Here is a 14604-nt window from a genome sequence, read left to right as displayed (position 1 = left end):
GGATACTGTGTTTACCTTGGTAACAGTCTTATTTCTTGGTCCTCGAAGCGCCAGCTTACGGTCTCTCGTTCGTCGGCTGAGGCAGAGTACAGGGTTGTTGCACATGCAGTTGCGGAGACAGTTTGGTTGCGCCAATTACTTGAGGAACTTCATCATCCTCTTCATCAGGCCACGGTGGTTTACTGTGATAATATTTCTGCAGTCTATATGTCAGGCAATCCAGTGCAGCATCGACGCACCAAGCATATTGAGATCGACATTCACTTTGTTCGTGAGAAAGTTGCTTTGGGACAAGTCCGTGTTCTTCATGTTCCTACCACGGCACAGTTCGCTGATATCTTCACCAAGGGGCTTGCAACCGCGCCATTTACAGATATTCGATCCAGTCTCAACGTCATCGAGCCTCCCGTTGACACTACGTGGGGATGTTAGAGTATACGAGTAGGACTCGTATTAGACTTGTACTCCAAGTTAGTTTAGGCTAGGTCGGTTATCCTATGCACTATATAAACATTGTAATCCGGCTGTATCCAATCAAGTAATATACAAGTTTACACAACTTTACAGTTCTCACCCAGGCTTAATTAGTATTTGGGCTTTCTCATTATTTAACCTAACAATAAGCCTCCCATTTATGGATGTTGTAAAACTTCCGAAGGAATAACTATGTCAGTTTTGTTTATTTAGTATAAAAATATTGCACCACAGAATGAACATCAGAAGCCTATCTTGAACACTTACATTTTTATATTGGGCCTCTTGTCATACTTCATAATTTATTTTTTCCAGAACTGCTCTCTCATCGTCGGGGAATTTTCCCAGAACTGCTCTCTCAACATACACTTGTTATTCTGTTCTCATCAAGGGACTTCAGATTTTTGAAAGGTACAAATCCACGTCCTTCAAATACGAGAAAAGAGAACAAGGATCAGCATGTAATTTGATGAAACCAAACCGGTGTGTGACCTAGTTCCGGCATTGTGGCTTGGTTGGGGCATCCGGCTTTAGATGTTAGGATTTGGTGCGATGTCTGTTTGGTATTAGGCTCGAACATTTGGCACTCCTTCATCAAGGGGATAGGAGTAGCGACATGTGTGTTGCCAAGATGGTGGCTTCAGTCATACTGATATATCACTTTGTAAGGTCTTTGTAAATAATTAATAAAATGGTTGCATGCATCATTCAGATGTAGAGGCCGGGGGTATATCCTCCTTTTCAAAAAAAAAATTGATGAAACTCAAACTGAGAATAACAAGTGTTGCTTTCGAAATAACACCTTATGTCGTCAATGCATGTGATCCATTTGATGGAATGCTTCATTGGTTTCAGGCATTGAGTCCATATTGGAACATACTTGCTTCCTTTGGGCTTTTAGTTCACTAATCTCCTCAATGAAAAAAAAGTTTCTCTTTTTCAAACAAATTGTATCATGTTTCTTGTTCCATAGTATTCTCTTTCCTCATGATTCATGATCTAAAACATCGGAATAGTTTTGAGATTAGATGCCAGATCAAAACCATATAATACTGTAACACGGGGAGGGGAATACAGTCACCATCAAGGAATTCTTACCAGCTCCTCCATTTATTCACCTGAATTTGCTTGATTAAACTATCCAAACATTGAGCATCCACTATCTAGATGATTCCTCTTATCAGCCTATAATATATTAATCCAAAAGTCAGAAACATTCCAAGGAAGGAAAAGGAGACTGTTACCTTTTGTTTTTTTTCTTGCAAACATTAATTGCATCTCTTTCTTGAGTCAGACGATTCAGATGAGCTTGTATATTTTCCCTTGCCCAAACATCAACACCAGCAAGTTCTAGAACCATCAGTGTGAAGTACTTGTGTGGCCTAATGAACCTGCATATTCACCATGAAGAACACCATTAGAGTAGCAGAGATGTCACCTTAAGAACAACGGACTGGAACACGCCAAGGGCTTCATCTAGGACCACCAGGTCACCGCGACGGGGCCACGGAGAGCACCACGATGAAGCGGGCCCAAACGACATCGCCGCCGCCACAATGTCGGTGAGTTCGTAGGCTAGAGGTAGATTGCGATGGCCAGCGCTACTGTAAATGCAAACCCCCGTGCACCGGCCTCGTCCTCATCCATTTCAGCGCCGGTCACCAGTAACGCGCTCCTCACGGTGGAACACCATGGCGACGCGATGCACACGGCGGCCGACACCATCGCGACTTGGCGAGCATGCCGGGGAACGAGGCCAGATCATCGGCGGTAGTGCGGAGAGGGGGGGCCAGTTCTGATGGCGGCGGGACAGCGCTTGCAAGCGACGTTTGGTGGGTGGGAGGATTTGGTTCTTGGCCCTAGCAGATCATGGATGTGTCCTGTGGATTGGACTAGAGGGTCGCACGAGGGGAGAATCTACTACCCTATAAGGAAGAGAGGGGCAGACCCAAACAATTAAATTCATTCATTTACAAAATTTGATGGCCCATAATCCTTCTGTGTTTAACGCTACAAGCCACGCACAAACCACACATTAATTCGATCGCTAACCCTGCCCCGCGACGTGCTTTCAGTCGAGACGTGCGTTGCACGTGCATGCTTACTAGTCCTGAGAAAGGAACGACGTGTGTCGTCGTCCAGCAACAATTGGTAATCGTGAGGTGTGCGTGCGTGGGTAGGATTGTTTTTTTTCTTCTGTAAACCGAAGGTGGAACTGGAAGAAGGTAAAAAGAATCTTTGTATGGAACGATCGACGAGAGGGTCGTAGAAGGAGGTGGTCAAACCATCAGGATGTTCGATTTTGCTTTAATAGTAGAGATTAGGTATCCAAAATGGCAGACAAGTGTGTATGAATTTTTCAGAAAAATGCGCTAGCGAGCCGGCTCGTTACTGTAGTCGCACGCTACGAGAGATCCCATATGCCTTGGTTAAAGCAAGAAAAAGTCGTTAGATTGGCAGCGCCACACTTAAAGAAATAAACGACAGATGCAAAACATAAACACCCGGTAGCACAAATTCGAATAAACAAAAGTATGTGTGAGGGATCGAACCAAGGTCCTATTGCTAGGAACAGCGTCACTAGCCACCATCATTACTGAGATTAGGTGTCCAAAATGGTAGGCAAATGTGAATGAACTATAAGTCATAAACGGATTGAACTTATCCATCATTACTGAGATTAGGTGTCCAAAATGGCAGCCAAGTGTGTATGAACTATAAGCCATAAACAGATTAAAATTATTTTGAAATTTTAAACATGATTTTCATGTTAAAAAAAGTTAATGTTTTTTGAAACTCGAACATTTTCTAATTTCTGAATTTTATAAAAAGGTAGAACATTTTTTGAAACAAAAAGATTTTTTGAAAAAGAACCAATTTCAAAGGGGGGCATTTTTTAAATTACGAACAATTTTTTGAAAATGTAAACTTTTTTGACAAACAAGAATAAAAACTAATAATGTAAATATTTTTTTGAAATTCTGAACAAGTTTTTGAAAATGCGAACATGTTTTGACAAACAAGAAAAAATTATAATAATGCAAACATTTTTTGAAATTATGAACAAAATGCAAATACTTTCTGAAATTCCCTGAACAGTGTTTGAATTGTTAAACACATTTTCAAAACATGAATTGTTTATCATGAACATATTTGCAAAATAAAATTCCAGAACATTTTTACAATTTGTGAACAAAACTTCCAAAGCGGACATTTTTGAGATCACTGGAACATGTTTTGATTTCGGGAAACAAATTTTGAATATATGAACAGTTTGTGAATTTGTGAACAAATTCTGAAAGTGGGAACATCTTATTCCCACATATTTTCTGAATTTGTGAACAAAAATTAAAATGCGAACATTATTGAAATTTGAAATTCTAAACATTGTTGAATTTTCGAAGATTTGTTGCAAACTAGAGGTTTTTTAAAATTCTAGCTTTTGGAATATGTGAACAAAATTTTAAAAGAGGAACATTTTAGAAAAAATGAAGTTTTTTTTAAATGCAAACACTTTTTAAATTTCTTAAGATTCATTGAAAAATAAAAATAAAAAGGAAAGAAAAGGTAAAACTAAACAAAGAAAATAAAAAACAAAAACGAAAGAAAAAGAAAAAGAATAGAAAATAATAGGAGAAAGAGGGAAAAACGAAAAAGGAAAAGACAAAAAAAGGGTTCAAGAACTTCCTTTACGTTCTAGAAGGTTCCAAAAACCAGAGAAAACCGACTAGAACCTGCTAGAACGTTCCCAAAACCGGCCAGTACTGTAGCATGTTTTTACAAATAATTGGGCCGGCCCAGGTCGCTCGCTTGGTGCGAATCACAATCTGCCGCAGGATGCGACAGATAGGATTTTCCCATTTGTGGTCGTGTGTTGTTTTTTTTAGGGGTAAAACCAAGTTGTATTCATCATAGACCACAAATAGTGGGATACAAATTGGATCATAGGGTTGGCCAAGCCATATGTGGCGCCCCTGACCAAGATTAAGATAGTACTATGTGCTTCGACTTTAGCTGCATGACTTTCAAAATTAAAAAAACAATTCATAGTACTTGACTTGAGCCTAATTTCACTAATTATAGCACCAAAACGACCTTTAGATCCCTTACTGATGTCTAGGATAACCTGCTTGGAGTCCGAGGAGATGACAAAATTTTGAACGTGAAGATCTTCAGCAAGGGACAGGGGCTCTCTGCATGCGATGGCCTCAAGGGTTGCCGGATCCTCGAATCCAGCTATCACCAGTGATGAGCTGCCAACATAATTGTCGTTGCTATCACGGCACACTGCTGCTACAGATTTCTCTCATCTTGCACGCACCCGGGCGTCCACATGGATCTTCATGAACCCAGCCGGTAGAGCCTTTTGGCGTTTCTGAATAATTGCAGGCAAGTTTAATGCTAGTTGGGTAGGTTTTTGCTGCTTATCCCTGATCATGTTGAGCTCGTTTATAAACCTTTTCGCAAACATGAAGGTCGATTGGAGTCGTGCGTTGGTGTTGGCCTAAACAAAGACAAAGGTCATCGAGCCACCATCAGAATTTTCGCATGGCGGAGACGGGCGGTGACCCATCAGCACGCACTAACCCCCGGCCCAACCCTGGACGCTAGTTGTCATGGCATCTGCCTCCTGGACGCACACGTTCCTTTCCCCCGTGGTGTGCCCATCCATTGCAACAGCTAGCCACCGTGGCGTCCCACTCGAACCGCCCCGCCACTTAGTGTTGTTAGAGATATATTTGAGATACATGTATTTGGCAGTCTTCGATTTGTAATCCGTCTCCTATCTTATCTCTAGAAGAGTCTTCTTGCCCTTCAAGTCTTGTACGCAATATATACTCGCCCTTCAGGCTCAATAATATATCTATCATATTCCGTCAATCCCTCTCTATTCCCTTCTAACATGGTATCAACCTAACCTATCCAATCCTAGCCGCCGCCCACCGCTTCCGCCCCGCGCGTCACCCCCGGGGAGGTCAGCCTCCATGATCGCCGTCGGGGCCACACCGCCCGTACTTAGGATTCGTCCGCCGGTCGTGTTGACCGGTTGCTCTAGAAAGTCTTTTTCCCGAACCCTTGCTCAGGATTTTTTCTCTCTCTCCCGCCGGTCATCTTGATCAGTGTTTCTTTTTTTGGTTTTCCGATCTAAATCGGTTTGCGTCGCCCATCGCCGTCGTCGACCCCCTGTGGCCTCTACTCCAACACCGGCACAAACCGTCCGGCTCCATTACTGACCCGGGGGCCTCGCACAACAGGCGGCCCCTCACGTCCGTCGTCCGCACGCCGGCCCGCCCATTGATCTACGTCGGCCGTCTCCGTCCTGCTCCGACAGGGACTCCTGCATCGCCCCGACCCGGCGGATTCAGGCCATGCGGCGGCCCATCATAGCCATTGTTCGCGCACCGGCCCACCCATCGATCCACGCCACCGCATTCGCCGCGTCTGCACGGCGGCCCTGCGGTCTGCCTCGACGGCCTCGTCCCTGGCTGCGTCAGGCTCATCGGCTGCCTAAGCTCGGGCGCCGCTGCTACGTTGGTCGCTCCGGCCTCGCTGCCCGGGTGCCGACGCTGTTTTGGTAGCCCGGCTGCCGGTGCTGACGCGCTCGTCCGCATGTCGTCCCACGCCGTCCGCCGGCTTCATCTCGGACTCCGCCGCCATCCCGCCTTCGCCGAGCGGTGTCTCCGACTAAACCTGGGCAAACGTCGGGCCGGGCCGGGTTTCGGGCCGGGCTTGTAAAAGCCCGACCTTCATTTCTCAAGCCCGAGCCCGGCCCGAAGCCCGAAATACTTCATATTTTCAAGCTCGAGCCCGGCCCGAAATCAAGCCCGAAGCCCAAAAGCCCGGCCCGAGCGCTGTTTTTTAGTACGCGCATGTGCAAGCCCGGCCCGAAGCCCGAAAGCCCGGTCCGAAATACAGAAAAATTGAAGCCCGAGCCCGGCCCGAACTTTCTTTCGGGCTGCAAAACAAAGCCCGAGCCCGGCCCGGGTTTTTTGGGCCAGGCTCGGGCCGGGTCGTCGGGCCGGGCTGCCCATGCCCGGGTTTATCTCCGACCTCGCGCGCGATCGGCTTGATCATCAGCTCACCGTCGACACTCACTGTCATGGAGTACGAAAAATCTAGAAGAGTACCTCACCATTTTTGTGGCGGTGCGGCGGGCGTCATCGATGTGCATTTCAATTTAACAATATATTAGAAGATTTTTTATCATGTCCATTTCAATTTAACGTACGCGACCCTCTGCTCTAGTTTGACAGCTCATTCAACCCGCAGCCTGGTGACCTACTCCATGACGCCCTCGACCGCACTATAAATTGCACCGCAGCATTGCACTCAAAGCTCCCGACCTACTTACTCATCCACCAATCATCAGTCCATCACACACGCAGCGCAGGCACGAACGCCATGGCTGCTGCTCCGGTGGTCGTGCCGCGCATGAAGCTGGGCTCTCAGGGGCTGGAGGTCTCGGCGCAGGGCCTCGGCTGCATGGGCATGTCCGCTGTCTACGGCGAGCGCAAGCCCGAGCAGGACATGATCGCGCTCCTCCGCCACGCCGTCGCCGCCGGCGTCACCTTCCTCGACACCTCCGACATCTACGGCCCCCACACCAACGAACTCTTGCTCGGCAAGGTAGGTTACTTTACTATAGCCACCCGACGTGTTCCTTGGCTCCCTGCACGCGGATGTCTGACCGGCCCGAGTTCTCCGTGTGATAAAGCAGGCGCTGCAGGGAGGGGCGAGGGAGAAGGCCCAGTTGGCCACGAAATTCGGCATCACGCCAGCCAGGGAGGTCCGCGGCGACCCGGCGTACGTGCGGGCGGCGTGCGAGGGCAGCCTCGCTCGGCTCGGCGTCGACTGCATCGACCTCTACTACCAGCACCGCATTGACAAGAATGTTCCCATCGAGATCACGGTCAGTCCCTACTACAGTACGTAGTAGCACTTGTTCAGCTTCGTTTCATTTACAGATTGAGGGCTTGTAGGTATTGACCAGCCTACTTTCTTGACTTCCGTTTGCCAATTGCATGCAGATGGGTGAGATCAAGAAACTAGTCCAGGAAGGAAAGGTGAAATACGTCGGGTTGTCGGAGGCCTCGGCGACGACAATAAGAAGGGCACACGCAGTTCATCCCATCACGGCCGTTCAGCTGGAGTGGTCTCTCTGGTCAAGAGATGTTGAAGAAGATATAATCCCAACTTGCAGGTTTTTGCATTGCAATGACTACACACCTGCTTTCTTTTTTCACAATTTCTTTTCAAAAACCATCTTCATAGTGCTTATGATACGTCCTCCTTATGTAATCCCAGAAAAAACTTACAAATTGTTTTCTGTTTCAGAGAACTTGGCATTGGAATTGTGGCGTACAGTCCACTAGGCAGAGGTTTTCTATCCACTGGACCTAAACTGGTGGACACATTACCAGAGGACGATTTTCGCAAGGTAATGAACCACCCATGATCCTTCATTCCTACATGCGGTTTAGCTAGCTTACTTTTCTCCTTCCTCCTTTTCCTAACAAATGTATCCCATTGCGTTTCTAGAATCTCCCAAGATTCCAACCCGAGAACATGGAGAAGAATGCGGCAATATTCGAGCGTGTGAGCGAGATGGCTACAAAGAAGGGTTGTACGTCGTCGCAGCTCGCGCTGGCTTGGGTTCACCACCAGGGAAGCGATGTGTGCCCCATACCTGGCACAACCAAAGTTGAGAATTTCAGCCAGAATGTGAGAGCACTGTCTTTGCAGCTCAAGGCTGAGGAGATGGCTGAGCTGGAGTCGTACGCCGCCATGGATGCTGTCCATGGTGATCGGTACCACAACGCGTATCTGATGAATCTAAACACTTGGAAGGACTCTGAGACCCCTTCCCTGTCATCCTGGAAAGCCACGTAATTGGGTATCATGGGAATCACTATGCTGATGCTCCGTATCACTGTTTTGAAATAGTTACAAATCAAATAATTTCATGAGCACCCCGTGCATGGAAGGAATCATGGAACCACCAATTGTTTACTCATGCCTCCGTTCCAAATTAATTGACACAACCTCTATACATCATCTATACAATAACAACCTCTATACATCATCTATACAATATTGTATAGAGGCCGCGTCAATTAATTCGAATCGGAGAGAGTAGCACAACCTCCCTACGATACGCTCATAGCACTAAGTAAGAAATACCCTTGTATTTGGACAAGATGTATCCCTGAGTTTCTAATTTTTTGACTACTTGTGGCTCTAATTCTCAATCAACCTTTTACCCTTCAATCCCCTAAATATTTACTTCGTCAAATCAAAGAAAGAAACACATGCTAATATCCCCATTCAAATCAAAGAAAGAACACATGCTAATATTCCCGTTCATTCCCTACCCTGCAACACTGGGAATCTCATTCCTCGCGCGGGTTGAGGGATAGCGACGAAACACGCACCCTCGCCCCGGTACTGGGTCAGGCTGTTAGTCTATTTCTGTCCTTTTTCTTTCTTCTGTTCTTTTTTTTCTTTATTAATTTTTCACTTTTATTTTTATTTTTAGTTTCCAATCTATGAACTTATTGGAAAAATAATAAACTATTTTTAAAATTACAAACTATTTTCATATTCATGAACTTTTTTGAAAATCAAGAACAATTTTTAAATTCATAAAGTTATTGAAAATCAAGGACAATTTTCAAATTCATCATTTTTCCAAATAAGTGAATGTTTTTCAAATTTGTGAAAAAGTTTTAAACTCGTGAACATTATTTGAAATTCATAAACGTTTTAAAACTGATAAACATTTTTTAAATTTTGTGGATTTTTTTTGAACTCGTGATTTTTTAAAATCCACTAACATCTTTAAATTTAGGAACAATTTTCTAATACGTGAACTTTTATTGACTGCGTGAATTTTTTTATAAATCAGCAGACATTTTTTCCGAACTCATGATTCATTAACACTTTTTGAATTGAGAACATTTTTTGGTAATTTGGGAACAATTTTTAAAATCCATGAATATTTTTTATATTCGCATTAATTTTTTGAATCGGAGATCCTTGTTTGAAATTGGAACATTTTTATAAGTGGTGAATGTCCTTTTGAAATCATGAACATTTTTAAAATTTGGCACATTTTCAAAATTATTAATATTTTTGAAAATCGAAAATTCATGAACAATTTTTTTTTAAATCTGAGAACATTTTTTAACTTTCGTTTTTTTGAAAGCGGGAACAGTTTTTTTTGTGAACATTTTATGTAATTTCGAACGGAAAAACAAAATCATGAATATTTTTTGAATTTCAATGTTTTTTAAATCCCGGGCATTTTGTAAATAAGCAAAAAAAAAAGAAATAAGAAAATGGAAAAATGAAAGAGAAAAGCACGACCGTGTCATCCCCACACATCGGCCGACCAGAAGTGCACGTCTAGGAGCGGGGGTTGTGTGTTTACACTTCACCAGCACCCTATGTGCTAAATAGGAGTCCCTTTTAAAACATGTCCCAGGCAAGCAAACGGGCTGGCACACTTATTGGCTAGGACTTGCTATGATTCTAAGACTAGCTATGTTTGGGTATATTTTAATCCTGATTTCTTATTACCTCTTGTACTTCTTGATCTAACATTGCCATGTTATAAATAAAAATGCCAACAGGATTTCCCTCAAAGAAAAAACAAGCCAAAAGCTCTGGCCTTTTGCTGGTGTAGGTGGCAAGATCATAAGAGGCATGACAATGACAACCCTGACATATTGCTATTTGCCAAACGGATATGACTCTGTACCTCCTCGCAAAAGAAAAGAAAAATACGTCTGACCCATTCATGCATGCTCATAAGAGACATGACAATGCCCTGACATATTGCAATTTGCCAAACCGATATGACTCAGTCCCTCCTCGCAAAAGGAAAAAAGATACGACTCTGTCTCATTTCATGCATGCTCAGATCATCCAAATCAAGTAAGATGACAAATTCAGCTTTTGAATTTTACCACGAGCCAAACATATAAAATAAAATAAAAACATGCAAAATAGGTGTTGACGAATTTTCAATATCGAACAACTAGCCGCCTAGGCAACACAGTCTAATTTAGGGCAATATATAGAACTATAATGCAATGCCAGATTCAGTTTAGCCGCTAGTTTAAGTTGGTGCTATCCTTTTGATTGATGATCACTTGCCTGGCAACAACATTTATTTATCGATTTAGTCCGTGTTCAACTATGAGTAGCACCGCCTATGGACGTATACAAGTAAGAACTCCGTGGATGATTATTTAGATGATCGATTGCACAATTATTGGTGCCAATTGTATGATAAGAATATTCCGATGACATGTTAGGAGGTACAGATTATAATTAAACTATGCAAGTTAGAGACTTCAACTCTTAATAAATGGTGTTTGATAGCTAGAGTGGAGATTCATTAAATCAGTCGCGTACGTAGGTACATTTCCCTGAAAAATATATTTAGGTATATCCAAACAGGTTAAAAATTGCAAGACTGGAAGTTGATCTGCACGAAATTTCTATGTTCCTGAGGAGCGCCAGTCGATGATGACTGGCATGGCCTCTAACTAATGGTTTTGTTGACGTGGATGGCAGGATGTAGCTAGTACATAAGAGACATGACAACAGACAGCCTGTCACATTGCAATTGCATCACCCTGAGTAAACCTCTCTCGTGTGCCATGATTTGGTTGAGCTACCTAATCAGACGTTAATTAGCAAGGCATGAATGAAATTAACAAATGGCACATGACGTGGGTTCCTCCGAAAAAATGACTAATCTACTTGTGGCATGCTCGTAACGGGCAAACTCCGCCAGGACAGCTCGAAACAGGCTTTCGCTTCGCTTTATATAAATAAAACGACAATATCAAATGATATAAGGTTTTGAGAAAGTCCCGGGGAGTTGATCAACAAAAAAACACGACAAAACTAGCCGAGAACGCCAAAAGAGCAAAAGAGTACGCAATTAAACGTGTCTAGCGAGTCGTCGAGAAGAAGCACATGAGACACACCATCGCGCCCAAGGGATACCCACACTCATCATCGCCGCAGCCCTGCCAAGAGGGTCACGGCAGAAACGCAGCCCTTATCGCTACAACTGAGGCAAACAAAGTTTTATACCTTGGGTGTCAGAGGGTAGGGAGAGGACCACGGCGACGCCCCAAGAGGAACGTGACACCCACAGGTATCACCCACTGCCACCGCCGAGGCACAAAGCTTTCGCTTGTTGGGAATCGTTGCATGGAAAACAAAAAAATTTCTACGCACACGCAATGATCTATCCATGGAGATGCATAACAACGAGGGGGAGAGTGTATCTATGCACCCTCGTAGACCGTAAGCGGAAGCATTTCACAACGCGGTTAATGTAGTTGAACTTCTTCGCGCTTCAACCGATCAAGTACCGAACAGACGGCACCTCAGCGTTCTGCACACGTTCAGCTCGGTGACGTCCCTCGCCTTCTTGATCCAGCAAGACATCGAAGTAGTAATGTGTTCCGTCAGCACAACGGCGTGATGACGGTGATCGTGAAGCAATCTCCGCAGGGCTTCGCCTAAGCACTATGAAAATATGAACGGGGGTGTAAACGGTGGAGGGGGCGCCGCACACGGCTAGGCAATTGTCTGTTGTGTGCTAGGCGCCCACCTCCACATGTATATAGGTGGGAGGGAGGGAGGAGCAGACAAAGAAGGCGCCCAAGTAGGAGGAATCCTACTTGGGGTCCCTCCCAAGTCCCCCCCCCCCCCTCTTTCCTTATTTGGAGTGCGGGGAAAGCCAGGGGAGGGTACCGCCCCCCGTTTTCCTTTCTCCCATGAGAGGGAAAGGCAGGAGGGGCTAGCCCTACCCTTTTTCCTTCCCTAGGGGTGGACAAACAAGGGAGGGGCGCATTAGCCCACTTGTGGGCTGGTCTGTCCCCTCCTTTGGCCCATAAGGCCATAACTTGTCGGGGAGAGGGGTGTCCGGAACCCCTTCCGGTGACCTAATTCCTTCCCGGTACGTCCCGAAACACTTTTGGTGTCCAAATACCATCGTCCTATATATCAATCTTTACCTATCGACCATTTCGAGACTCCTTGTCATGTCCGTGATCTCATTCGGGACTCCAAACAACATTCAATCAAAAAAACATATAACTCATATAACACTATATCGTCAACAAACATTAAGAGTGCGGACCCTATGGGTTCGAGAGCTATGTAGACATGACCAAGACACCTCCGCGGTCAATAACCAATAGCGGAACCTGGATGCCATATTGGTTCCTACATATTCTAAGAGGATCTTCATCGGTCGAACCGTTTTGACAATATGTAATTCCCTTTGTCCATCGGTATGTTACTTGCCCGAAATTCGATCGTCGGTATCTTCATACCTAGTTCAATCTCGTTACCGGCAAGTATCTTTACTCATTTCATAATACATCATCCTGCAACTAACTCATTAGTCACATTGCTTGCAAGGCTTCTTATGATGTGCATTACTGAGAGGGCCCAAAGATACCTCTCCGATACTCGGAGTGATAAATCCTAGTCTCGATCTATGCCATCCCAACAAACACCTTCGAAGATACATGTAGAGCAACTTTATAATCACCCAGTTACGTTGTGACGTTTGATAGCACACAAGGCATTCCTCCGGTATCTGGGAGTTGCATAATCTCATAGTCGAAGGAATATGTATTTGACATGAAGAAAGTAATAGCAATAAAACTGAACGATCAATATGCTAAGCTAACAGATGGGTTTTGTCCATCACATCATTCTCCTAATGATGTGATCCCGTTATCAAATGAAAACGCATGTCCATGGTTTGGAAACCTTAACTATCTTTGATCAACGAGCTAGTCTAGTAGAGGAATACTAGGGACACGGTATTTGTTTGTGTATTGACACATGTATTTAAGTTTTCGATCAATACAATTCTAGCATGAATAAAAGACCTTTATCATGAATAAGGAAATATAAAATAACAACTTTTTTATTGCCTCTACGACATATTTCCTTCATCGCTCAGCCCCACCCAACATGTAGCCCACCATCCGGGGTTGATGCTCCGACATTATTGGCACCAAGAATGTCCCAACGCCAAGCGTGCAGCCACCGTCCACCGCGAGAGAGGGCAAGAAGGCCACTCCTTCCCCGCCCTTGATGCCCAAATTTAGTGTTTGGACCCTTTTGGCAAAGTTAAGTCGGATATGACCATGGTTTTAAAAAATGGGATTTGACCCTTTTCCCACCGTCAGGGTCGTTGACGGTAGGATATAACTGCCTAACAGCAGGGCCCTGGCGGTAGGGCTGACGGGAGAGGCAGACAGTCGTCGGTTGTTACTGACGTGGCCAGAGCCCTGTTCAAGAATTCATTTGATTAACCAGTTAACTTGCCGATTAATCCCTACTCATAGGATCGCCGATTAGCCGATAAACTGATAAATCATTCGATTAATGAATTAACTTGCTGATTAGCCTATTAATCCCCTACTCGCTAGCCAACCGAACAGCTGTCAATTAACGATTTCCTCAATGATGCCAGAGAGTGCCTGCCACCAGAGAGGGTGGCGCTAGGTTTAATTACCATACCGCCATGGTCTGTGGCGGTAGGCTTCAACCCCCTTGCCCCCTGCCCAAGAAAAACCCCGAGCTCTAGGCGATTTTTCTCCTAAAGTAGGGTTATATTTGGCAGTAGGGTATGCAACCCTACCGCCAGAGCTCCTAGCGGTAGGCTGTAGTATCCTACCTCCTGCTACCTCAGCGGTAGGTGTCGAAGAGGGGGAATTGGTGTTGTTCCTAAAACTAGGTTATATTTTATGGTAGGTTATGCAACCCTACCGCCATAGTCCCTTAGGTATCTGTCCCCTTTAAACTTCAATTTCTTTCCTGCAAAACTTGATCATTCAATATAAATAACATAATCTCACACATCATAATTTAGTCTGGAAATGAAAATTAGTATCTCACATGTCATAATATGCATCACACATCAAAATAGTTCAACATATCCAACATTGCAAATAGGTTTACATGTCTAACATAGCAAATAGTTCAACAAATCCACGATAGCAAGTACTTGAACACCGCCAACAAATCCTCGTTCAGATCAACACAAACCGAGTAGTTCAACATGGCCATATCACTTGCTATTCC

The 14604-nt window shown here is 44.5% G+C and overlaps 1 protein-coding gene across 1 annotated transcript; it reads left to right on the top strand.

Moving 5' to 3' along the window:
- The first annotated feature begins 6799 nt into the window (after window positions 1-6799).
- LOC123041538 (probable aldo-keto reductase 3) lies at window positions 6800-8524 on the top strand. Its single transcript, XM_044464137.1, has 5 exons — window positions 6800-7101; window positions 7193-7384; window positions 7503-7675; window positions 7810-7912; window positions 8014-8524. Exons 1-5 carry the CDS (start codon window positions 6877-6879, stop codon window positions 8362-8364), a joined length of 1044 nt encoding a protein of 347 aa, XP_044320072.1. The 5' UTR covers window positions 6800-6876; the 3' UTR covers window positions 8365-8524.
- The last annotated feature ends 6080 nt before the right edge of the window (window positions 8525-14604 follow it).

The sequence above is a fragment of the Triticum aestivum genome, chromosome 2B (genome assembly GCF_018294505.1).
Source record: "Triticum aestivum cultivar Chinese Spring chromosome 2B, IWGSC CS RefSeq v2.1, whole genome shotgun sequence".
NCBI classification, from domain to species: Eukaryota; Viridiplantae; Streptophyta; class Magnoliopsida; order Poales; family Poaceae; genus Triticum; species Triticum aestivum.
The sequence above is the reverse complement of the archived record's forward strand: the minus strand, read 5'-3'. Positions and strand labels throughout refer to the sequence as shown.

Coding starts and splice junctions, on each gene's coding strand:
- LOC123041538 (XM_044464137.1), top strand. CDS start 6,877: ATGGCTGCTGCTCCGGTGGTCGTGCCGCGCATGAAGCTGGGCTCTCAG. Junction 7,676..7,809: donor GATATAATCCCAACTTGCAG/GTTTTTGCATTG, acceptor TTTCTGTTTCAG/AGAACTTGGCATTGGAATTG. Junction 7,913..8,013: donor CAGAGGACGATTTTCGCAAG/GTAATGAACCAC, acceptor TTGCGTTTCTAG/AATCTCCCAAGATTCCAACC.